Below are 26,973 nucleotides of genomic sequence, written 5' to 3' on the forward strand. Positions count from 1 at the left end.
GTAAAAATAATACAATCAAAAAATTAAATAAAACAAATTGACATAAATATATTACCATGGATATAAGTGATTTAAAAAATGTAAGCTTTAAAAGTAAATGCTGCTAATTAATAATCATCATTATTATACATATATTCTGTTTTTTGTTCCTTTTATTTATTTATGTATAATTTATTACTGAATAAAATATCTACAAACCCTACTAACTTCCTTTTTTTTTTTTTTACTTATTATAAAATGGTAATATTTAAACACAGGAAGTGAACAAATGGTCAGCCATTGCTGAGACATGGAGGAGGGGTAGGATTAAATAAGCTCCGCTTCTTCCAACTCTTTTTCGGACATGTTGAATTGTGCACGTGTAACTTTGTTTGGCATCGACAAAATAAACTCATGTCATCGGCATTACCAAAGTTCTCAAATAAAAACATCGCTAAAAATGGTCAGAGGTTCCAAAAGAATACATGCACTGCAAGATGAAATCTAATGTTTATTTCAAACGTGCATGTAAGTGAAATGGATGTAAAAAAAAAAAAAAAAAGCTAAAAGTCCGAGCACGGCTGAATACAACATGTGCTTTGCAGCCGCTGTGCCGTATCTCCAAGCTTCCTGCTTCTCTTATCTGCTCCAAACGCTCCGTTTTATCTTAAACAGCATTTAAAATCATCACTTACCAATTCCCTTCTTAAGCTAAACAGCCATCCCAGCGTGTGTTTGTCTGTCATTGGGGTTGAAAATTAGGGAATGGACTGGAAATTGGAACCACTGAGGATGCCGTCCTGGAAAAAAGAGGAAATCAAAGTTAAATGAGATCATGCATGCCAAGAGAATGTTTAACCAAAGGGCAAAAAGGAAGCTGGAGATAACAGAGAAGAGAGAACAGCTTAATGTTGTGTTGCTGTTTTGGAGCCATGCACACTCGTGTGTGTTCAGCAGAGGTGGTGTGTTGCATGTTGATACACAATACGGTGGTATTTCATCCATCTAAAAATACACACGTGTGCAATTTGACATCCACACGCCGATAACATCAAGTGTGTGTTTGTACATGTGGCCACGCTTTTATTGCCTCGTAGGAATGTGAACATATATTTATATATATTTATATAGGCTTTACCCACATTTACAGTGCATTTGTGCAGGTGTGTGTGTGTGTGTGTGTTTGAAGTGGTGCAACCGCAAACAATTAACCTTGAGCCGTTGATTGCGCCGAGCTCCAGTGATGCAAATCTCCCATGACAAGTTCACTTCAAAAGAATTTGGACGCACCCAAGACGCTTCCAGGACAGACAGCCAGGTGCTTTGTTTTAACACGAGACGACAACGGCGGCAGGTAAAGACTTTGGCTTTTGTTTTTTTCCAGACGAGATACAGAAACATTTCTAACCCTTGACTGCATGTTTTCTATATATAGGATTTTTACAATTTTATTTAACAGACAAATATAATACATTTTCAAATTAATAACATGTGGAAAAAAGGTTAAAATTTCAAAAATATAAAAGAAAATATATTACTTTTTTTTGTTTTTGAAATAAATTAATTCAGCATATGCACAACTAGTATTTAACTCATTCAATCCCAGCCATTTTTCAAAAGACAACCCCTTCAGTCCCGGCATTTTACACCAATCTGCCTGATCTCTCAAGGCACACAGAATATTGTGTTCTATGGCTATATAAACATGGAACCTAGCAAAAGAAAGATTAGACTCCCGTCTTTCATCCGAAAAATAATTTTGTTTCTACCTTTTTTTGTTTTTTAGTAATCAGCAGTAGAACATAGGTAAGTTTCAGGAAAATATCAGTTCCTGACTACAAGCATTTCACTTTGAAACAAATATTTTTTGCTTTTGTGACAGCTCAAATATCTAAACAACTATACCAACATAAACAACACAAAAAGGGGTTAAGATCAAAAATAACAATTTATTTACATAAAAATGTGTTAAAAATCCCCTAGAATGCGCAACACGCTGAACGCTACACTCCTCGACGCTCTCTCACTTCCTCCTTCCTGTCATGTGTGATTCTTCCATCTACATGATCTCTGCCCAGCGCTTATCAAAGGCACTTCTGCCACCTTGTGGCCGTTTTTATGGCTTAAAAGTGATCTGAAGTGAAATGCAGTCGTGTCACCCCCTCGGTTAGCGTTCAGGAAGTGATCTTGGTGTGGGTTACGTCCGCAACAGTGGCTCATGTTAGGGATTGCTGTGTGTGAGATAATCCAAACCTGCAATAAAAGCCTGTTGTTCTGGTCTCACCGAACATTACAATAACATTACTGGCACAGAGTGACCAGTGTAGAATACTACATATCATCACAACATCTTTGAATGCTTTATATTTATTTGTATTTTAGTTCATTTAGCCATTTTGATGCTTGAAAATGCCAAAAATGATGTAAAATCTGCTTAACTGTGCATTTTTTGACTAATAATAGGCCGTACTCAACCATGAAACAGCATGATTTATTAATAAATATGGCTTTTATGGCCGAACTACCTTTTTATTCCTCTAAAAATAATTAAAGCATATGCATTAATGCTGTGCTGGGATGAATACTCTGCATTAAATATAAAATGCATGTTAGAGAAGAAAACCAGCTCTATATGTTGGACATGTTGAGACACTGCCAGCCCCGTCTGTCAGAAACAAACACAAAAATGCAGTCAAGTGAACGTAGATAACATCTATTATTGTGTGTCAGTGAGAGACAACAGGAAGGGTTTTTATCGAGGTCATTATCTCCTATTTAATTAGGATTATTACAGTGGCAGATTTGTTTTAATCCTTATTCCATGATGTTTACAGGTTGCAACGGAGCACATCTGGGTTATGATTGTCCGTCATAACTGTTATTATCCACGTACGGCTGCTAGTGGGCGTGTGTTTGTTGCGTGAACGGCAGAAAAGTTCCCAGTAACAGTGCACTGGTGGGGGAAACATGGAGCCAAGGTCCGAAAACGTGCTCTTTCTCTAAAAAAAAAAAAAAAAAAAGCATACGAATCAATTAAAAATGATGTAGGTGTACCAGGTAAAAACAAAGCTTAAATAAACATGGTGATGTCACATGAACAGAATACCTGTGAATGTGTGCCATCTTCTTTCACTGAATCATCTGGCATCATGTGTGCTTTATTTCTAAATAATTCCCACCGCCGTGAAACACTTCAGACGGAACATCAACCCAGGAGGGATATTTTCGGCAAGCAAAAACTAGTTCAAAGACATTTCCTTCCCCCTCTTCACTCTTCGCAATCCTCAACTTACTGTCCTGGCGTCTAGTCAAACTCCAATTTGCAATGACTTTTACAAGATTGTTTTTTGTTTTTTTTTTACTTTGTTGCAGCAGTGAAGCCCCCCAGCGATTGGGTCACGTAGCAATGAGGTGCAAAAAAATGATAAGCATGGTGTATCAGTGAAAATGAGGTCTAATTGAGATGTACGGCTGCAATGTGGGCATGAAATCACAGGATGATATACGAGTACGTGTCAATGAGTTTTTAGACCCGATAGAGGAATATTCATGCCTCCTGATTCAATCATGGCTAAACCTGCACATAAGCTTCAAAAAACGTTTCTAAAAACGGGCCGTCTTATATTTGGGTCAGTAATAGTAATATGACTGTATTGGCCCAAATATAAGACGATATTCCGCTCTGATTTGTCGTCAAGGTCAAGAGATTTAGATGTGAAACCCCACACGTGGTGCCGAATGACGTCTGCCAAAGCAAGTCGGAGCTTTTCTTCCTGCCACACACAGCAGCGACTTGCAGAGATGCCGCTATGAGGCAGTGCTTGTGTTTCAGCGAACATTACTGACACTTAGTGACGAGCATAGATTACTACGTCAACGTCTTTGAATGCCTTATATTTGCATTTGATCATTTTTATGCTCCAAAATGCTGAAAATATGTAACGTTAGCTTAAATATGAATATGTTTTGACTAATAATAAGCCCTACTCAACCACGAAACAGCATGATTTATTCATGTTAAAAAAAAAAAGTTTTTCAATGGTTGGGCAAATGTTTAAAAAGTTTTTTGTTTTTTTTTTTTTTTACTTTTGTCTTAAAAAAATATATTTTTTAAATGGGTCGTCATTTATTTGGGTCAGTAAAGTAATGTTACAGTTTTGTCGTGAATATGAGACACTATCCCGCCCCCTAGCTAAAGGTCTGAGAAAGACCAGTTGTCTTCAGGGTCAAGAGATTTCGATGCGAAAACCCACAAGTGGCACGAAATAGCTTCTACCAAAGCAAGTCAGAGCTTTTCTTCCTGGCACACACACACACATACACGAGAGACAGATGCAGCCACGAGGCACTGTAAAAAAGTTTCTCAAAGGTTGGGCGATTTATTTTTTTTTTTACTTTGATTTTGTCCTAAAAAATATATTTTTCAAAAAACGCGTCGTCTTATACTTGGGTCAGTAAAGCAAAATTACTGTTTTTGCTGAAATATAAGGGATAAAAGTCTTATTTGTCTTCAGGATCAAGAGCTTGTGAAAAACCACCAGGGGGCACCGAATGACTTCTACCAAAGCGAGTCAGAGATTTTCTTCCTGTCACACACACCAGTGACTCGCAGAGACGCAGCTATGAAGCAGTGTAAAAAAAAAAACATTTAAAGTTTTAAAAAAGATTTTTTTTACCTTGATTTTGTCTTAAATTTTTTTTTCAGGTTTTAAAAAGGGGTTGTCTTATATTCCGCTCAATGGCCCGAATATAAGACAGCCATTTTTCCCCTGGAGATAAAGGTCTGAAAAGCTCTTTGGGGTCTCGTGCTTTATACGTGTAAACCAACAGGTGGCGCCAAATGATTTCTTCCCGAGCAATCCAGTGCTTTTCTTCCTGTCACTCACTAAGACAAATTACAGCATATCCATAAATCAACCAGTTATTTCAATAATAATGAAAACATGATTTTAAAAGTGATAAATATCATTTTCAACTTTGTCTTAAAAAATATTTGTCCAAAAGCTTGAAAAAGAGAAGTTCACGATGGTACTGTAATATTATGGTATGGTAATATTCATTCACGATGGTACTGTAATATTATGGTATGGTAATATTCATTCAAATGGGGAGAATGGAAGGCTTTTCGCTGTCCAGAAAGCCCATGCCGCCACCTTTATGCACTACATGCACACTGCTGCACAGTTCCCATGACAGAACGTCACCTCATCACCGCTGATTTGTAAAGCATTGCCACTCCAAAGGTCCAACAAGGGAAAACGGCAACAAAGTTGTCCTTGCAGTAACCAAAACAACAGTGAGTCCAATTTCCTCCTTTGTCACTTTTTTTTCTGGCCTTTTTTTTTTTTTTTCCAATCAAGCAGGGAAAAGAAAGCGTACGCAAGGCTGACATGCGGTTTCCTGAGTGAAGTCATTTCCTCACTTTTGCACAAACACTAAAAGCGGGGGTCTTCGGGGGTAAATGTTCACCTTTAGAATGAATTCTATGCTTTCATCTGGACGTGCAGATGAGCGATGCAGCTGTAATTTCAGCACAGGACTATCGAGGTATTTATTAGTTTCATTTCTGAGCACATTGTAGCATCTTGGATGAGAATGATGCACTTTTTGCTGTGCTTATTCGAGACAACCGCGCTCCATGACGGATGTGTTGGAAGGACTCGAACTTAATCCAAACTGCTTGTCATGTTGTTTTGAATTCACCTCCCTGTCATGCCCTTCTTTAATGTACTATCAAGAAAACCGGATTCCACCTGACAGGGAAAGCGAGCAAGCGAGGCCTTAAAATACTGTCTGTGAGAAATGTAAAATTTATGAATACCCACCTCACATCTCAACGTGATTTATGTGAAATAATAATACACTATTTAATGCTTAAACATAGCTAGGAGCGATCCCCGGCTATCAAGATGTACAATGGAGTAATGGGACTGCAAGACAAATCACCTTGTGGACTTGTGATGCTTATTTAAAGGTGCGCAGGCAGATATATTAAACTATGTGTAATTGTACACTAACTCTGCTGTAGGCACAAGGCGGCAAACACAGGAGGAGGCTGGCTGTGATGCAGATGGAGTGGTGTAATCAATTTGACTGCAGCTTCGCCCGTCCACAAGACAGTAGAGGAGGCACAGGATGGTGGTTGTCATCTTATTCACTCACATATTCTTCATCTTTACGTGAAGGTACTGTGGGATCCGGGATGGGCATTTGCGTACATTTTACAGATAATGGGGAAACTGAATGATTCATTTACGTTTTTCTAAATATTATGTTGAAACAGATGTTTTTCGATGCCTGCTGTGTGTGGCTGTGTCACATCTTCCCATAGCTGACATGTTCTGTTCACAAGACTCAGGCAACAGCGCCTCTACTGGTCGTAGCAAAGTAGCGCACTCCATTTAGCCGCGATTAATCAACAGTCAAATCCACAAACTCATCTTACTCCTTAACGATGATTTAAATGAATTGTTCTGCCCACACCTGATATAATTGTGTTTGATGGGGTTGAGGTCAGGGTTCTCAAGTCGTTCCACACCAAACTTGTACAACAATTGCACAGAAAAGGTCCTTTGCCTGACTGTTCTCACATGAAAAGTCTTGCAGGATTCACGTGGAGATTCGGGAGAATTGTCTCGTTCACGGGTGTCAAACTCAAGGCCCGGGGGCCGGATCGGTCCCGCCATGTTGTTTTATGCGGCCCGCGAAAGCCTGGAAATAATGCACGTCTTGTTTAATTTTTTTATTTTAATTATTATATTGTTATTTATTTAATTATTATATTTTTAAAATATTTGAATATATATGTTAACTTTTTTAATGTATTATATTTGTAATTGTTTTATTTATATTTTTAATAAAAATTATTACATTTTCTTTACTTATTCAAATATATTTAAATTTTATATTAATTAAAAATTGTTTTAAAAATATTTTTTACATTTTTTTGACAAAGGTTCTTGCTTTTAATAGTCAAATCCAATTTCATATTTTTTTGTATTATTGACTGAGTAATTAATATGATAATAAATGATTATTATTACTATTATAGTGCAAGTTTGTTGGCAAAACAATACAAAGTGAAAAGGATAATAATCAAATGTGTCATAATATGAGGTGGTTGTACGTTAATGTGGTTTCACAGTTACAGTTGGGCCTCTGAGGGTAACCATAACTGCGATGCGGCCCATGGTTTGACGCCCCTGGTACTAGTAATCAGAGTTTTGACACACTGAACTGGCATCCCTTACACGTGTAGCGTTCACATGTGAGCTCACGTGAACCAAACCTCACCAGAATTCACATGCAAGTAGACCAGGACCCATCTCTCAAGTGGTCTTGAGCCACTTGTTTGGTGCACACTAGGTTTGGGATTGTGTTCACACTTGACCAAACTAACTGTACAAGCAGAGGAAACTCTTTCATGCCCACCCAATTTAAAATACTGTTGAGGCCGTGGGGTCAGCAGCCTAAGCAGGGAAGCCCAGACTTCCCTCTGCCGGGCTACTTTGTCCAGCTCCCATGGCGTTCCCAGGCTAGTTGAGAGACATAGTCTCTCTAACGTGTCCTGGGTGTCCCCCGAGGCCTCCTACCGGTCGGAAGTGCTCTGAACACCTCCCCAGGGAGGAATCCCGAGCTGCTTCATGTGGCTTCTCTCATTGCAAAGGAGAAGCGGTTTTCCTCCTGTTATTCTGTACAAATCACTGTATTAATTGCTGGCACCAGCGTCATTCCAGCATGAATCATATGAGTATTTGAGAAGCACTGGAATAAGAGATTTGACTCGGCACTTTCTTTTGTACCGATTAATGACAAAATGCCTGTTCGGGCCAGCCCTTTCATTGGGCGAAAGTCCACCTGGGTCTCAGGGACAGTTAAATTCAAACAGGCAATTGTAATGCCAGCGCTGGAGAGAGCGATAAGCAAATTTTGACTTCTTTCAGAGAGGTGGATATGAGTTTAAACTGGCTGCAGCCAGTCTCGGTTGGATAGCTACGACATATAGAGGGGGGAAAAAAAGACGGCATGTCAAAAAACTGTGTGTGCGTGTGCGCATATAAAAAGAACAACGTGCATTTGTTCCAAGTGAAAGGTCTTGTGAGTGTGTTATGTCTCTGCTGTCGATAATCACATCCATTTTGCAGTACCCATCCGGAACGGAGAGGAAAATATTCCATTCCTAAAATGCCTTTAAAGCCAGACATCCCAACGTGGCTATAAGGTGAGAGTTCGCCGCAGATGAAAATACAGCACTTGTGTTCAACAGATGCCCTGACGTGTAAAAACGTAGATGATCTATCATCAACTGGCGTGCCTACTGGGGTGTTGATATTAACAGCAGACGAACAGGTTTAAACACAGTGGTCACATGGATTGTGATTTATGGTTCGCTGATTGCCTAATTTAATTAAATAGCAAAGCCAGTCCAAATTGTCCCGATCTGATGAATTGGCTGCGTCTTCCCGCCGAAAAACGCAGGTAGGGTAAATAAACAGGGTAATTACAAATGGTAAATGAAACCTCCGTGAGCGGCCCGCCCTGGGTGTGCTGAAGAAGCCAACGAGAGGCGTTCCCAAAATGTTCTTTTATCATCTTTCCCGTGTCTCGAAAGTAAAGGGTTGCTGAGGATCACATACAGAAACGCACTACTTTGCACAAGCTCTCACTCAACATCCTCGGTGACAAACCGCAACGAGCCTCCCCTGCCCCCCTCCCCATCCTGGTGCATTCATGTGCAATTATAGCCACGGTGATCCACAGGTGTTGAATTCTTCTGGCAAGCCATAAAACATGATATGCGTGATTTGTGCAGTCAGCCAGGTCTGTAATTTCATTCGCCTTTTCTTTCATTTTCCCTTCCTGGACCCCACGATCCATTTTCCTTCTTTATGAGAGAGCAGACACCCAGAGAGAGACTTTCAGGATTATTACATGGCCCATGCCATGGCGGGGGGGGCGGGACTGTGTCAAACCTGAGTGAAAACCTCCATTTGAATAAGGGTTTGAATGCCTGGGGTGCGCTTCATTTATCCGCCAAGAGTTTCGACATTCAACACCACGAGCGTTCACATCCAGACAAGCGACATCATCTCGCATTTATTTGTGAATGTCTGGTTTCACTGATTTAAGATCGCGTGCCGTTGCGCAGCGCCAGTGAGTAAATCAAGCGCTCCTTGCTTGGCTCCTCTATTTAAGTTCGATTCATCCAAGCAGTCAGGCCGGATGTCGTGGGTTAGTCTGTTGGCAGGGAGCTGCGATGTCCTCCAGGGGGGGAAACTACACAAACTCTGTCTGACATTTTAACAACGTTGCCCGGACGTGATCGGAGTGAGAGGTAGCACTTCTGCAGTCGTCCACGCACCTCCAACAGCGAGGAGAGCTATAAATTGAGTTTATTAAGGCTTGATAAAGCTGCTAATCCAATCCGAGCTCATTCCAGATATTACAACTGTACAATCGCCGCTTGTCATAAACATAATGTTAATATCTATGCAAATAAGCGCCGCTGAATTTTTGCATATTGTCACAATTCGGTGGGATTTGCAAAGCTGTCAGCGGAAAGAACTCCTCAAGCACCAATCTGAGTAAATAATATTCACACATTAGTCCCGGTGCGTGATTGACATTTTATATCTGTGACAACTTTAAATAATTAAAAACAGAAATCTTGAAAAGTAATAGCTTCTCAAATCCATTAAGTAGTTAAAGGTTATGAGCGGGGGGTAAAAACAGGATTATTGCTCACAGCAAAGCTCCTAATTAAATGACACAATTCATTTCTCGATCCCCCTCACAAGCCGAGGTGAAATGAATGAGTAATGAAACATATGTGTGTCATTTACAGTCACGATGTGATGAGACAACAAACACTTTCAGTATGAGCTGGACAAAAGGCCCGTGCTTAAAATTGGATGAGCTGAACATTTGTTTGTTTAATTACTTTTTAGTTCCTTTTCTAGAGGAGCAGCCTTTTGAAGAGAGATGCTTCCCCCTCCTGGCTGCTACCAAGAAGTCTCCTTTAGTGTCACCTTGTTTACGTGCTCGTATGCAATGAATGCTTATGGTTATGCGGAGTAATATCAAGTCAGAGGTGAATGTTTTGCCTGAAATGTCCACAATTAATGTGTAAAAGACTGTTTTTGGCTACAAATGACACAAGAAAGTGGCCAAGGACTGTTGAGTTTGAGATCTTCATGAAATGTGTTTTTCACACTTGGATAATGGTGACAATCCCTGACAGTTTTGAGGAAATACAAACACTGTAGGATCCTACTTACATGACCCAGTGTAGTCATCCATTCTGGGTGGTTCAAAAATGACAATAAAATGTTTAAAAATGTCTAAAAACACAGGTATAGGTGAAATATCTACATTTGCAGCCTTATTTAGTGCAGTTTGTCGATTTCATTTAACTTGTGTCCACGCAGTTGTGATATTCCTCTTTTTCTTAATGATGTGTTTGGATGTAGACTTTGCACATGTGATTATGCTGAAAAAGAGTTTTAAAAAACAACAACAATGATGAAAAAGGCTTGATTTGACTTCAAAAGGTGGCTGAGTGGTTAGCACGCAGGCCACACAGTCTGGAGATCGGGAAGATGTGGGTTCGAATCTCCGCTGGGCATCTCTGTGTGGAGTTTGCATGTTCTCCCCGTGCGTGTGTGGGTTTTCTCCGGGTACTCCGGTTTCCTCCCACATTCCAAAAACATGCATGTTAGGTTCATCGGCGACTCTAAATTGTCCATAGATGTGAATGGTTGGTTGTCTATATGTGCCCTGCGCTTGGCTGGCGACCAGTCCAGGGTGTACCCCGCCTCTCCCCCGAAGTCAGCTGAGATAGGCTCCAGCATACCCACAACCCTAATTAGGATAGGCGGCATAGAAAATAGATTGGATGGATGGAGGTGTGGTGACTTAATGAGCGGAGATACTCAGTAATCATTGATTTTAAAAGGTCTTGGTAAAAACATTTGCTTGTTTCACAGAAAAATTGCAACTGCAGTCGTTACTCCGAAAAACAAAAATGAAAAGCACTAATTCAGCAAGAAAAATAAATGTTTTGGTTTTCGTCTCACCTTTTGGAACGAACGAATGATGAAAACCGTATTTCCAGCTAAAAGACACCCTTTCAGCAACTAAAAAGTCACTTTAACTTCAAAATTAGGCTTGACTGTGCTAGTAAACGCAGGGAATGATGGTGAAAATATCATCATAAACTCCAGATTGTCTGCTTTTTGCAATAATATCCCTTAATGGTTGAAACTATAGCTGCTGTTAGATCAACATGATCGGATACAGAGCGACACTCAAGCCTAATACGTAGCCCCTCCCCCCTTTCACCTAGTAAGTCCGTATTGAACGCCGCATTCAAAAGGTCTGACCCAGCCGGCGCTTTTTGCCCTCTAAAAACACACAACAGATGTATGTCGGACGTACGCAGCCACCGACAGACTGGACTCTCTGGTCACTATGACGGAGGACGGTGGGGGCGTACGAAGGGTTTGGCAGGAGGGGGCAGTCGTGGGGGATTTCTATATAAGGCGGATGGGAGAAAAATGTAAGCGCAGCAAGCCTTGCAGATCAAAGCCACAAACATGGGAGAGGATATGAGCGCTTTAAGAAGCAATATAGGCCAGATAGCATCTGCTTCCCGTAGCATGCAGGAGGCTTGAGACCAAAAAAAAAAGAGTTATGAGCGAGTGCGCTTTAGTTTAGCAGATAAGACCAAACACAAATAAGTTAGGAGGAAAGCCTCACTGTAATATCTTCCCTTTGTTTTAATGATTCACGACTGAGGAGTGGGGAGGGGGCTGAGTGGTGTTTTCTTTTGGAAGACGGTACTTAAGAAAACTGACGGACAGTTTATTCAACTCAGCTGCTCTCAAGCCACTTGCCAATTGAAATGACAGCCATGAGGAGACACAATTGAGTGCACTACTCGGCTGCAACCAGCAGAGGCACTGTTGATTCAGTTTCAACTACCTTAAGGTCTGCAGAAGAGGAAGAAAGACCTCCATTAGGCACAAATCCTCTATCACATACAACAACGTAACATTGGGGAGGAGGCCGCAGATGTTTGCAACACGAGCGTAGCCATGTGAGCCATGTGAGCGAGTGCTACCATTACAATCACATTTTAACAGCTCCGTTATGATTTGCTGAAGGAAAAACAAAACTTCCAGCTACCACGTCGTCGGCAGGGCGCCGGGCTTTATTTTAATACGTGGCGCAAAGCCCGTGTATTTTACAGAGCCGTCCTCCGTGAAGCGGTGGGCGTATCATGTCCATGAGGAAGGAGGTCTTCGTTTTAAGAATTTCAAAAGCGACCCTTTCTTCCATCTCTTGTCTAAAAAGATGATGGATTTTTATCCTGTCCTCTTGACAAGGACACATATTACTGTTGGAACTGTGAAAAATGTCAACTTAAATTTTCTTTTTGTCATTTTTGGACTTTATTCCCATAATATTTTGACTCCATTCCCACAATATTATTTAATATTATCTAATTATATTATCTAATGTTCCAAAAATAACAACTTTATTTTGTTCTGTTTGTTTCTCATATCCTTTCTTTAATATTTGAACAGCTTGTGGCTGGTGTTTCTTTTACTGGCCTGCAGCACATTCTAAAAATATAATTTCATATGAAAGTAAAATAACAAAACAGCAGCAAGAATGGAAAAATCAGCAGTAATTTTGCAAGAATAAAGTCCACACATGAAGAGAAAAATGTTCTACTCCATCGAGAAAATGTCGCAGTTTTACAAGAATAATGTTGTAATATTATGAGGGAAAATCACGTCATTTTCGTAGCATAAAATTGAAATTTTAAACCAAAAAGATGTTTTTTTTTTTAAAGTTGTAATATTATGAAAAACAAATAATTTCTGAAAATTAGGTTGCGAAAAAGGGTTTACCGTCATGAGAATAAAGTCAAAATATTATGGCAATAAAGTCATCAAGTCTTCTTGTGACTTTTCTTCTCGTAGTTATGAATTTCATCCCATAATATTTTGACTTTATTGTTCTAACATTAGAACATTTTCTGCAAACTAATTTTCCCAAAATTACACCTTTTATTTGTTATTTCTCATAATACAGATTTTTAATATTATTTTTCTTTAATATTTCAATTTTATGATACTAAAATGTTATTTTACCTCATAATATTCCAACATTTTTCTTGTAACATTCTAACTTTTTCTCATTAGATTACACTTTTTTTTTCTCTTAATATTTGGACTGTATTCTTCTAAAATGACTGCAGATTTTTCCATTTTTGCTGTTTTCTTTAATTTTTGTTTTGTTTTCTTGTTAAATTATATTTTTAGAATGTGCTGCAGGCCAAGAAAAAACAGCCACAGGCCACAAATGGCCCCCGGGCAGCACTTTGGATACCCCTGATTTAAATCATTCAAAGGACTGAATAATGTCCCTCCCGATTTGTGCGGCAAGAAGCCACATAGGATCCAGATTTCGCAGGTTCAAAAGTCATTTCATTCCCCTTCCTTCACTCCTTGCTCCCCCCCTTCTGTCTGCTTTATTTATTGCGGTTACGGGAGTGTGGTGCAAAGTCATTACCTGCGCATATGTTCCTTTTTGAATAATCAATAAATAATTATTTGATTATTTCATAGGATAGTACAGGGGGGAAAGAAGGGGAAATGGGTTTTGTTCCATAAATCCATCACACATGACAAATGGCTACACTTGTAAAGTTGGCCAGCGAAGATGTTGGTGTATGACTGAACACTTCTTCCCCACGAGGTTGTAAATATGACATTTTTTGCCTCCTTGGGACTGTCGATTGGAGAGAAGACTGTAAATTTTGAGAGATTAATTAACCTTTTCCAGCTACCTTGCAGCCCTGCGTGTTTTTTTATATATATATTGTGACCCTTGCGTGCTAAGGGGTGAGCAACCTGGCCGGAGTCGGACGTCTCATTCCGCAATGAGTTATTAACAGAATTTTTTGAATGGATGGAAAAATTGTAGCCGGGCCGTTTAGTGTCATAAAGGCTCGGTTGGCGAGGCGGCAGGGGGCCTCCCAGGGACAGGAGGCAATACCATTACAATCAAATCTGAGATGGAAGAGGGATTGAGCTGTCCATTCTGAATTTTTATATTGTTGGAGGGCCAAGAAGGAAATAGCGCCTTACTGGTGTGTATTAACCTCTGGCTGGGGAGGTAAGAAAGAAACAAGTCGTGAGGAGAGGGAGAATGAGAAGGAAAATCTCAACAAAAATAAGTAAATAAAGTGGAAATGGTTGAAATACGGATGAACTGTACGTTGCCGCCAGCAGAAAAGCACATCTTGTGTTTTGCATGTAATTGATATGCGTACAAAACACGCATACTGTACATTAGCAACACTAGCACAGCTATTAGAGCTACAGTGCTAACATTACTGTCACATTTTAACAGGTGTATCATGCTCGGTTTGGTTGACAAATGATAAGCTCCCACGTCTCGTGACGAACAATTGGCAGGACTCGGGCTTTATTTTAAAATATGTAGCTTGTGCAAACCTGTCCTCTGTAGAAGGCGGAAGGAAGATGGGACGGGGCACTGAAACTGGACACTGGTATGAGATTCTGACGGTATGATAACCATCCATCCATCTTCTACCGCTTATCCAAGGTTGAGCCTAAGCAGGGAAGCCCAGACTTCCCTCTCCCCGGCTACTTCATCCAGCCATCCTATGGAGAAAATTTGTGATTCCTGCAGTGATGCCCTGGTCCAGATCTGGGAGGAGATCCCCCAGACACCATCCGTAGTCTGATTAGGAGCATGCCCCAACGTTGTCAGGCATGCGTACAAGCATGTGGGGGCCACACAAACTACTGAGAATCATTTTGAGTTGCTACAATGACATTTTGGCGAAATGGACCAGTCTGCTGCATCATTTTTTCACTTTCATTTTTGGGGTGTCTTTGATTTCCCCCCTCTATAGGGTGATCATTTTCATTTCTATCAAATTATGTGGCATCATTTTGTTACTAATACATCACCCACTTATTATCAGGAAAGATATTCAAGATCATTTTCCCCCCAGTTTAGATCTGATGTGTTTTTGAAGTGTTCCTCTAATTTTTTTGAGCAGTGTATTTCCATGAGTGCCTTCGATGTCATTTTATTGCAAAGTAATGTTTGTGAAGCACTATATGGTGACGTTCAAGCAAGGAATAGCAAAATGTCTGACTGGAGGTAAAAAGAGGGGCGACAAGGAATGTGAAAATCATACTATTACAACAATCATGAACTGCTGTGATTTCTGTTTTGGATTTACATAATCATACATATTCATGACGTCTGCTCCAGTCGACCAATAGCAACGGAGTTGATAGGTCAGCCCAAACCGGAAGTTGTTGGCTGGTTCTGCCGGTGCAGCTAGCAGCTAACGCCCTGCTAGCGAAAGCTCTCCTTAGGGCTTTTTTGTCTGCTTGTCATCGTCGAAGAGGATCATGGGAATACTTTATAAGCAGTAAATATGACGCTAGTATCTTTAGAGGAATGTAATATACCGAAATAGCACCAGAGGAGGAGAAAAACGTGCGTAAAGACACCCGGAAGTGTTGTGGAAGGTAACAGGCTTGCTGCTGTGTCTTGCTGCATAATTGGCGTAAAACAGAACACACGTTGTCATTTCTTCTGACCATCCTTTAAGGTCACACACACAGTGGTCCTGCATTTTGTCATGCGATTGAACCGGGTGATCTAGTGACAGCGTGTGCAATAGTGTGTAAAATCCGAGTGTAGCCTTGCTGAGTTAGTTGCTGTAGCAATGTTACAAAATGTTGAAATTTGTAAAATCCACTCTGTGATTATGTCTGATAAAGCACGACTTGAACTTTAATTTGATACCTCTTCACTTCTCTACCCCAAATATTAAAGAAGTTAAACCCTTTACCTTTTTACCAGTAATGCAGTTCTGATATTGTACAGTACGTCCTTTCGAATCCAGTCAAATAGTATAATGCATTCATTTGCAGCGTAGAAACAAATGTGTGCACGTATAAAATGGCATTGGTAATGGTTGTAAAATTAGCAGAAGCACTTGAGATAATAATGAAAACCGTAAGTAATCACTTGTGTTGTCTTTGTATTCATGCAGATTCAATCATCATGAGTGCCAAATATGGCCTGGTGCGGTACGACAGTTCACGGAAGCACATTTCAATATCCATCCCATCTTCCACAGAGGTGATGTCCCCTCATATAAAGTCCTCGGAGGAACTGCGGGTTCTAGGAATTAACCTCAGCAGCTTCGGCGCTCCCACGCAGTTCTTCATCTGTGTGGCCGGGGTCTTAGCATTTTACCTAGTGTATGGGTATTTTCAGGTATGAAAATTAAAAGTTTTACTAAATAATTTATGACTGCCCAAATTGGGCTTGCAAACAAAAGCAAGCGTCCTAAAGCCTATTTTTTCATTTGCCATCCCTTCAGGAGCTGATATTTTCTGTGGAGGGTTTCAAGCCCTTTGGTTGGTACCTCACTCTGGTCCAGTTTGGTTTCTACTCCATGTTTGGACTTGTGGAGCTTCAGCTCACGCAAGATAAACGCAGAAGGTGCAACTATAGCTTATTAAACACACAGTGCACACAAATGAGTTATTTGCTTAAAGAGCTTGGGGCGGCAGTGGCTAAGGAGGTAGAGCAGATTGTCCAGAAACTGGAAGGTTGGTGGTTTGATCCTCGCTCCCTCCAGCCTTTTCACTGTTGTTGTGTCCGTAAGCACAAATTGGCAGCCACGTTTTCATCAGACTGCCAGGGCAGCTGTGGATACAGATATAGTTTACCACCACCAGTGAGTGACTGAATAATGGGTTCACTTCATCGGGAAGCTCTTTGGGTGCCTTGAAAAGTGCAATAAAATCTAATCCATTAATGTTATTATTAAGATACAGTAAGCTTATTTTATGTTTTATTCTTCAGGATACCAGGAAAGACATATATGATCATTGCGTTTCTAACAGTGGCCACTATGGGCCTGTCCAACACTTCTCTGGGCTACTTGAACTACCCGACACAGGTTATCTTCAAGTGCTGTAAACTCATTCCTGTCATGATTGGAGGAATATTTATACAAGGTAAATCATGACATATTTAATAAAACATTAATACTATAGTCTAGACTTGGTTTTTCATACAAAATCTGTGGCGATATCCTGTTTCAGGTAAACGCTATGATGTTGCAGACGTGTCTGCTGCTGTCTGCATGAGTCTCGGACTTATCTGGTTCACGCTCGCTGACAGCCAAGTAGCGCCCTACTTTAACCTAACAGGTAATGTCTCTCTTAAGCGCATACAAAAATGCCGTGTGTAGGATCAATTTAGGATGTCTAACATGTTTGTTGATGCGTGTCTTCAGGTGTTTTCCTCATTTCCCTGGCACTGTGTGCAGATGCTGCCATCGGAAACGTGCAGGAGAAAGCCATGAAACTTCACAATGGCTCCAATTCTGAAATGGTATTGAATCAACAATTAACCCCCATAAAGTGGACTTCCTGCAGCTTTACATTGATGCGTCATTCATTTTGGCACCAATAAAAAGCATTGCACATGCAGCGTTATGAAACCTTGAGCCTTTTTTTACAGTACTGTGACTATAGAGCATTTATTATTTTGGCAAATTGTAACATTTTCAGTGCAGCTTGTCTGCCATGTTTTGCAATGAGAAGTATGTACGTACATTACAAGTATACCATACTGTCTTTATTCTTTTTTTTTTTTCCACTTACATGATATATTTGTTAGGCATATTTGTAATTGCAGTAAGGAAGACCAGGACTTCAATGAAAACCAATTGAATGAATGAATGAACATGGCATGCGTGCTGAACTGGCGAGATTGTTTTGCTTTACATACTGTACATAATTGCAGGATGCAATGTACGTCAATGCATGTCAGAAAATGCTTTTTTAATGTGAAGTTTTGCACACATGCAGTCGCTGTCATGCAAAATAGTAGCGTTTTAATGTAAGCGCAAGTCGATAGAGAATTTTTGTGCTCAGATTATACCTATTGACAAAGCAATGCTATTTTTGTTGTTTTTTTTTTGTTGAGTATGATAATGCTGCGTGTTTTTGCAGGTGCTGTACTCGTACTCCATCGGCTTTGTGTACATACTGATGGGGCTGCTGTGCGTGGGCGGGCTGGGACCAGCAGTGGCTTTCTGCTCAGAGGTGAACTCGCTCTTCTCAGTTTGCACGTATTTATTCAACTATAATCTGCATGAATACGCTGTATTTTTTTTTCACTGTACCATTGTGTGTACCATTTGTTTAATTGTTTCCCCCTCTTGTAGCACCCTGTGACGACATACGGTTATGCATTCTTCTTCTCTCTAACGGGTTATTTCGGCATCTCCTTTGTGTTGGCCTTGATTAAGCTCTTTGGTGCCCTGGTTGCAGTCACAGGTCAGTTTGCCGACTTTTCTGAAATATCTGTAATGATTTATTGAGTTAACAGAGCATTTCACCACTAAAACCAAGCTAGAGAGTCAGCTTTTATAGTTTTGCTTGAAGTTAAAAGGAAGCATAACAAAGAAGTATCAAGCCAGTTTTACTTTTTTGCAGTGACCACAGGGCGGAAGGCCATGACTGTCTTTCTTTCCTTCGTGTTCTTTACCAAGCCCTTCACTTTTCAGTAAGTACTGCCACCTTTTGGACTTGTTTTTGTTCCAGTGTTGTTCTCCTGTTCAACAAAGTGACCACTGAACTTAGCTTTGACTCACAAAACTTGGATTTGCCTTCCCTGACCCTCATTTTCATATCCTCAGTCCATTTTTGTACCTTGAGCCCTGCATTGCTGTGTCTCCTTGTCTATGACTCTCTCACTGGCTGTTACTCATCCTTGCTGTCAAAAAGGTCGCCTTTTCTTACTGCTAACATGACTCTCCTCACACGCTGTACAAATACTCTCAAACTCAAAGTGCAACATATTTTACTTTTGCTTTTACTACACCCTCATCTAAAGCATTAGGTACATTGGTACTTGTCCAATTACGGCATCCAATACAAGAGCTGCATCAAAAATTATACTATTTACAAAGATAATAATGCTGTCAGAGAGGTATTACATAGTATATGTTTTGTCCTTCATTACAAGAAACACAGGAGAAAACAGAATATACAAGTGGTCCTTGGTATACGTGCGAGTTTCATTCCTACCGTAAGTTGACCTGACCCAGAACACATGAAAGACATATAAAATACATTAATAAAAAGATTAAATACAGTAGTACCTCGCATAACAAAAACCTCCTTTTACATAAATTCCACTGAACATAAAGAATTTATGTAAAGTTTTTGCTTCGCATTCCAGAAGAAATTTCATATAGCATAAAGTGTCAAGTCAGTGCAAGTCTTTTTTTTTTTTCAATCAACTATTAATGTCTTAAGTCGGTGCAAGTTCAGACTAACACTTGGTGATGCCTTCTGACGCAGCACGCTCTCATTGGCTGATTTTCGAGGCACCGCCTACGCTCTCATCTCATTGGCTGAGTTATACAGCACGTACGTGAGTTTGTGTGAGAGACAGGCTTGTCCCTTCAAACTCCTTCCTCTTCGTAGTCGCCCTTAAACTAACCTAAAAAGTTAAGTTAAGTTACAAATTAAAAATTTGCGTTTGTCTGTGAGACCAGCTGACTCTTAGACTCTTTGAGTCGCAAAGTCAACATTCACATTTCCTCTCATTTTCACTGCATATTAACTCCAATAGCGCCTTCTTTTCACACGCCATCTTCTTCTTTGGTGTTTGTCTTCTTTCTTCCTCTCCAGTAGTCAGTGTCGGTTGTCAAACTACCTCATTTGCGCATTACTGTCGACTACTGGGCTGAAGTGTGGGGCAGAAGTTTGTCCGCAATAAAAAAATATTCAATAATAATGGAATCAAATCGGCAAATTAATTGGTAGGGTTGCCAACTTCTGCAAAAATAAATAAGGGATACCTTGTTGGCAGGGCTAACCAACCCGACAGTTTTAGGGGGGGGGTTTTGTGTGGAATTTTGATGCCAGTTTTAGAGTAATACTCCCCCAGTTCATACTCCGCGCAGGACAAAAATGAGCTCCAAACGAACCGCGTTGCTTGTTTGTTTTAAAGACAAAACGTCACCGTGGGAAAAAGAAAAGTCACATTTGGACTCCGTGGACCAGAGGCTAGGCAGATAACTCTAGCGAGCTGCCGCCAGAGAGACAGGAGAAAGTGAGAGCCAGGCAAAATGTGTAAACAAAGATTGCACAAAGTCGATTAAATGTAAATGCGATTGACAAGCTGTCATCAATCGACTCCACATTTTACAGACTATTTTTCATTCTCATGGGACTAAGGGACAAAGTGTGTCCCTTGTCAACGGGCGTACTTTTATCTGGTCGCACATGCGCGAGTAGACGACAAATTTACTCTCTGTCTCACATTTTAGTCGCAAAATGCGACCATTTAGTCGCAGTCTGGAGCCCTGACCTGTATAAATTGTCAAAAACGTTTAAATGCTGTGTCTAAAAAGGCAGTCGGTGCACTTAAAGGGGACATTCTGGGTCGTTTTACAGTATTACAATAATGTGTCACCCCCTCCAACCCACCCCCACCCCAAACCCCCCCTCACTCAGGTACATCTGGGGCAGCCTTCTGGTGCTCTTTGGCATCTTCTTGAATGTTTACAGTAAAAACCGAGACAAAATGAAGCTTCCCTCCATCAAGGACTTCAGGAGAATGCTGCTGACTGGGAAGAAAGGCCAATTTCTCTCACAAAGTGTCTGAGAGGGACCCATCACAGGCTCACATGACTGAACTTTGATAAGAGAGTCTTGCGGTTCTCTCTAGTAAAGCTTGAAAGCTGCCACCCAACTGAAGGATTATGTTGCTATAAGAAGGGATCAATGGCAACGTAGGTAGTTTTTGAACGCGCATCGAAACATTCCCAACATGGACGGCGACACCGAAGACTCTTGGGAGGGAAGCGAGCGCCTGAGCTAACCAAATCGCACCGTTTTGCACTGGAACAAAAGACGCGATCGCTCGTAACCGGAACAAAACTACATTCTATGAGGATTCATGAAGGCGCCAATGAGCTCCCGCATGTGCTAGAGAGATGGGAAGTGGAAGTGGTTTTTTTTTTGTAATTATAAGGAATCTGCACTGGATGGTCTGACGCAATGGGGACATTTTGGAGAACTGTTGCGCTCAGCTGCCACAATCTACTCAATCATGTGTACTTGGATGAAGGTAAACGCCATCCTTTTTTTTACAATAAAGGAAGCTAAATGTGTTTTATTGGTACAAATATTTGTATTATTTATGGGTCTGAGTGTGTGGCATCACATGTACACTTGTAAAACAATGTAAAACAAATCACTGTCCGAAAAGGAGCAGAGTTTAAGGTGCTGTCTGTGACGGTTTGGTACTGCAATTGGGGCGCTAGTGTTCAAACATACTACATCCCGCTTTCTTCCTGCTTAGCCATGACTGCTGATTGTCGAAACCTTCTCTCAGACTGCGTGTATGTGTGTGCGCGCACACTACAGACGTGTGCCTGTGCACGAGCCATGGTGACAGCCATTAAAACGTGATGAATGACAAAGCTCATTCAGTCTAACTCGTAATTGTGTTCAACAATAGCAACATTCGTAGCTAAACTTTGCCAAAACGCTATCATTAGCTGGTAGCAAACATAACTTGTGTGTGTACGTGTTAACATCCGGCGTGGCAAAGCAGGAAGTGTGTGTAATATAACGCTTGCAGTATGTTCGAACGCGAGCACCCTCTGGGCAGCACTTCCAGTTACTAAAATATCAAACACCTTTGACTCCAATTGCAAACTTTCACATATAAACAATGAAACCGACCAACAAAACTGTCTGCGTTTGTGTTCTGATGACATGATAGTCGTACTTCCTGGCAGGAAACCTTATAGTGGCGCACTCATTTGGTATGTCATCAAATGTAGCAGCTTGTGTCTGATGATGAACTGACAGGGATCCTCTTCTCCAGGGAACCTTTGGTAAGACAACACACACACACATAGCGTGCTTGAAACTCAATTGAAAAGAGAAAATTACTTTTTTTTTTCTTTTCTTTTGAGTAGTTTAGCTGCAGACTTGTTTGACACGAGCACAAAATGGGAACAATATTTTGACTGATGAACAGCGGAACAGTCCATTAGAGGTCGAGGGGGGTCGTGTTGCAGTGTTAAAACATCAGTGCGCCAATAAACACACCCCCGATGTGGGGAGCCCATACAGTGCTGCTTCATCACTGTGGGAACGGCTATTCTCCTCCCTGAAAGGTCATTACGGGATGGGGGGAAAGCCCAGTTGACCCAAGGCAAAGTACATCATTTGTCTTTTCACACCAAGAGAACACACCTACCTAAAGTAGGCTGACCCCTGTTTGGAACGTGGAGAATTCTGTCCATTTTTCAAAGCCACATAGGAATTTTCTATGCTCTAATGTCCGCATTTTTTATGGTGTTGGACAAACATTTCATTTTTCAGATGACTTCCAGGGTAGCATCTGCAGCATAGCTATAACAGCGCTATACATTTTAAACATTTTTACAATATAAGTATGCACCTCCTGCCTTTTATTATTACATTACATTTATTGTAATATATATTGTATTAATGTAATACTGCCTGTCACTAATAGTATAATTATAGTAATAATTAAACCACGAAAGAGCGATGATTTATTCATTAACTTATGTCTGAAAAACTGTGATAGAGTGAAGCCGTGAAATTTGAAGCACAACGTGGCAAAGGATTACTGAATCTTAAAAATTCAACACATTTTAGCAGCCATTGTTGCAGTATATCTTCTCACGGGACAATACTAAAAAAAAAATGCAACTTGGATGTACTTTTGACTCCATGTATAGCTTGTATAACCGTAAACTGTAGAGTTACTATCATGAGAATAAATCATCATACAACATTATTGTTTAAATAGCTGACAACACAAGTGAACAAGAATTACCACTTGCAATCCTCCATGATGACATCACTGGTGGGGCTGGTGGATGTTCAACACCTTGCACTCCTCCACCTTCTTTCCTTCCCTCCACTTGAGGATGCACTGCAGGTGCTCGATTGGGATCAGGTCTGGAGGAGACATCACCTTCGGCTTCCTCGGGAAAGTACTTGTCACCCTAGAGTTGTGTTGGAAAAATTGCCATGTAAGCCAGTTTCTGACTGCCCATTTTACTTTTTTTTTTCGTCATGTAGACAAGAATAGCTGTTTTGAGTCATTTTCATTTGTGGCATGATCCTGCTTTTCTGGGTTCTGTGTAAAAGACACGGGCACATATATGCTAAAGCTTCTGTCACGGCTCTTCTGCAGCAATTTTATGGGATCTCTGTGTAAAAGAGGCTCTAAATGGTCATATCAAGGGTAGTTTTTTTTTTTATTCCCCTTGTACCCAACCAACACACACACCACCAGAAAACCAGGCCTATCCAATGGTCTCCCTTAGCTGCAGCCCCTCCTAATAAATAATGGCAAGTGTCCGGAGCTCATCATCTCGACAAATAGGCTGCTATATCATATGTGCTATGACCTCAGATAGCCACAGTGAAGAGGGCAGGCAGCCCATTCATTATAGGTTCAGTGGGGGTAGAAAAGGCTTTCCAGTCCCCTTGACACACACCTGCTCCACACACGCACACACACATTCTTGACAAGAGGAAATATGCTTTAAAAATGCTTAATTTTGATACATTTGATGACCTGTTTGGATTTGCCTTCCTTTCTTGTACTTCCTGCTCCAACCTCAGATTCATTACAGCCTCTGTTAGAAACTTTCCCCATATAATATGATGGCCATCTGCTAGGCTCAGCCGCACTTTCCCAAAAGCCCCTGGGCTAGATGTTTATCTGTGCCCCCTCCCCACCACCGCCAACAACCCCCTACTCTCCCATCCACCTCCCGCTTGAAATTCTGTTAAGGATGCAAAACATATCAGCGATCAGGTGCCGCCGAGCTGTAAAGTGATCAGGAGAAATGGGAGGAAGCGTAATTGAGGTGGATTAGAGCGGAGAGCCGTGGGAGGAGGAGGTGGTTGTGAATGGGAATGAAATAAAAATTCTAGATGCTTGGACAGCAGCCCTTCTCCTTACTGCTGTTTGATATTCACTGCGCTGTGATTAACATTGGAGCAGAGCGGTGGTTAGAAGTCCTGGCAAGTTCTGTTTTTATTAACAGCTGTTGTTGGGAATGTGCTCTTGTCAGCTTGACAAATGGACTCCAGCCACAGTGGGGGAAATAAGTATTTGAACCCCTGCTGGTTGTTGAGAGTTTCTCTGACGAATGTTATGAACAGCCCACAATTTGGTGCCGTCGCCCATTTGAGTCGTACGCCCAGCTCTCTGGTCTTGCCCGAGGGAGTCCAAACTTTGTCCACCGATGGCCATAGAAAAATGAAAAGATGCAAGGGCCACTTGGATATTTTGTAAAGCATGTAGGTATGATAAGAAGTTGTATATATTTCAAAGAAAAATCTGCATCTCAGCTTTGTGACACACAGTTGTGGGAAAAACTGTTTCCCCACTTCCGGATTTCTTATTTTTTGCATGTTTGTCACACTAAAATGTTTTACATCATCAATCAATTGTAAATATTGGTCAGTGACAACACAACTGAACAGAAAATGCAGTTTTTAAATGAAACTTTTTTATTATTAAGGGAGAAAAAAAATTCCACACCTATCTGGCCCTGTGTGGAAAAGTGATTGCCCCCTAAACCTAATAACTGGTTGGGCCACCCTCAGCAGCAACAACTGCAATCAAGCATTTGTGATAACTTGCAATGAGTCTCTTACAGCGCTGTGGAGGAATTTTGGCCCACTCATCTTTGCAGAATTGTTGTAATTCAGCCACATTGGAGGGTTTTCCAGCATGAAGCTCCTTTTTAAGGTCATGCCACAGCATCCAAATAGGATTCAGGTCAGGACTTTGACTAGGCCACGCCAAAGTCTTCATTTTGTTTTTCTTCAGCCATTCAGAGGTGGACTTGCTGGTGTGTTTTGGATCATTGTCCTGCTGCAGAACCCAAGTTGTGTTCAGCTTGAGGTCACCAACGGATGGCTGGACATTCTCCTTCAGGATTTTTGGTAGACAGCACAATTGATGGTTCCATTTATCACAGTAAGTCTTCCAGGTCCTGAAGCAGCAAAACATCCCCAGACCATCACACTACCACCACAAAATTTTACTGTTGATATGATGTTCTTTTTCTGAAATGCGGCTTTACTTTTACGCCAAATGTAATGGGACACAACCCTTCCAAAAAGTCTCGTCAGACCACAGAGTATTTTCCCAAAGGTCTTGGGGATCAAGATGTTTTCTGGCAAAATTGAGATGAGCCTTAATGTTCTTTTTGTTCAGCAGTGTTTTTTGTTTTTTTCGTTTTTGCTCGTGTCTTTCTTTTGGTGGAGTCATGAACACTGACCTTAACTGAGGTCAGTGAGGCCTGCAGTTCTTTGGATGTTGTTGTGGGTTTTTTGTGACCTCTTGGATGAGCCCCCTCCGTGAATCATCACCTTACTGTGGTGGAGGGGTTTGTGTGCCCGAGTGATCCTGGGAGCTATGTTGTCTGGGGCTATATGCCCCTGGTAGGGTCTCCCAAGGCAAACAGGTCCTGGGTGACGGGCCAGACCAAGAGTGATTCAGAAGACCTTTATAAACAAACACACGAGGAGAGACCGCACCTCGCCCGATGTGGGATACCGGGGCTTCACCCTGGAGCCAGTCCTGGGGGAGGTGCTCGCAGGCGAGCGCCTGGTGGTCGGGCTCTCACCCGTGGGGCCCGGTCGGGCTCAGTCTAAACAAGCCACATGGGATCTCCCCCCCCCGTAGACCCACCACCTGCGGGGGCGAGCATAAGGGTCCGGTGCATTGTGCTTTGGGTGGCGGTCGAGGGCGGGCGCCAAGGCGACCTGGTCTTCAGTGGCCAAATCTGGTTCTTGGGACATGGAATGTCACTTCTCTGGCGGGGAAGGAGCCTAGACTAGATATAGTCAGACTCACCTCGGCACACAGGTTGGGTTATGGATCCAAACTCCTCGAGAGGGGCTGGACCTTGTTCTACTCTGGAGTTGCTGCAGGGGAGAGGTGGTGAGCTGGTGTGGGCTTTATAGCCCCCCGGCTCGGTGCCTCTGTGTTGGAGTCATCCCCGGTTAACAAGAGGGTCATTTCCCTACGCCTCCGGGTTGGGGAAAGGGTCCTGACTGTCGTTTGTGCGTACACACCGAACGACAGTTCAGAGTACCCAGCCTTCTTGGAGTCCATCAACTGGTGACTCCGTCGTTTTGCTGGGAGACTTCAACGCCCATGTGGGCAATGACAGTGTGACCTGGAGGGGCGTGATTGGGAGGAACGGCCTCCCCTATCTGAACCCGTGAGGTGTGATGTTGTTGGACTTTTGTGCGAACCACAGTTTGTCCATCACAAACACCATGTTCGAACATAAGGATGTCCATAAGTGCACATAGCACCAAGAAACCCTAGGCCGCAGGTCTATGATCGACTTTGTAGTCGTATCATCAGACCTGCGTCCGCATGTTGTGGACACGCGGGTAAAGAGGGGGGCTGAGCTGTCAACTGATCACTACCTGGTGATGAGTTGGATTAGATGTCGTGGGAGGATGCCGGACAGACCCGGGAGACCCAAACGTGTAGTGAGGGTGTGCTGGGAATGTTTCGCAGAGCCTCCTGTTCGTCGAGTCTTCAGCTCTCACCTCCGGCAGAGCTTCGCCTGCATCCCGGGGGAGGACTAGGATATTGAGTTCGAATGGGCTCTATTCCGTGCCTCCATTGCAGAGGCAGCCGCTCGGAGCTGCGGCCGCAAGGTGGTCGGTGCCAGTCGTGGCGACAAGCCCCGAACCCAATGGTGGACATCAGAGGTCAGGGCGGCCGTCAAGCTGAAGGAGTCCTATTAAGCATGGATGGCGTGGCGTGTGGGACTCCTGAAGCAGCTGATAGGTACCGGCAGGCCACGCG

The 26,973-nt window shown here is 41.8% G+C and overlaps 1 protein-coding gene across 9 annotated transcripts in view; it reads left to right on the forward strand.

Moving 5' to 3' along the window:
- Positions 1-26,973, forward strand: part of slc35b3 (solute carrier family 35 member B3) — a 107,671-nt gene that overhangs the window by 55,081 nt on the left and 25,617 nt on the right. The window contains exons 1-12 of one of the 9 annotated variants that reach the window (XM_054765367.1): positions 5,409-5,526; positions 6,008-6,164; positions 8,124-8,200; positions 16,094-16,320; positions 16,427-16,548; positions 16,915-17,069; positions 17,157-17,264; positions 17,351-17,448; positions 18,072-18,164; positions 18,287-18,398; positions 18,558-18,627; positions 20,589-21,817. In XM_054765367.1, coding sequence (XP_054621342.1) covers positions 16,105-16,320; positions 16,427-16,548; positions 16,915-17,069; positions 17,157-17,264; positions 17,351-17,448; positions 18,072-18,164; positions 18,287-18,398; positions 18,558-18,627; positions 20,589-20,739 — 1,125 coding nt within the window. In that variant the 5' untranslated portion in view covers positions 5,409-5,526; positions 6,008-6,164; positions 8,124-8,200; positions 16,094-16,104 and the 3' untranslated portion in view covers positions 20,740-21,817. The other 8 variants (XM_054765366.1, XM_054765365.1, XM_054765370.1 and 5 more) reach the window with 8 other exon arrangements.

This window comes from Dunckerocampus dactyliophorus, chromosome 21 (genome assembly GCF_027744805.1).
Source record: "Dunckerocampus dactyliophorus isolate RoL2022-P2 chromosome 21, RoL_Ddac_1.1, whole genome shotgun sequence".
In the NCBI taxonomy this organism is placed as follows: Eukaryota; Metazoa; Chordata; class Actinopteri; order Syngnathiformes; family Syngnathidae; genus Dunckerocampus; species Dunckerocampus dactyliophorus.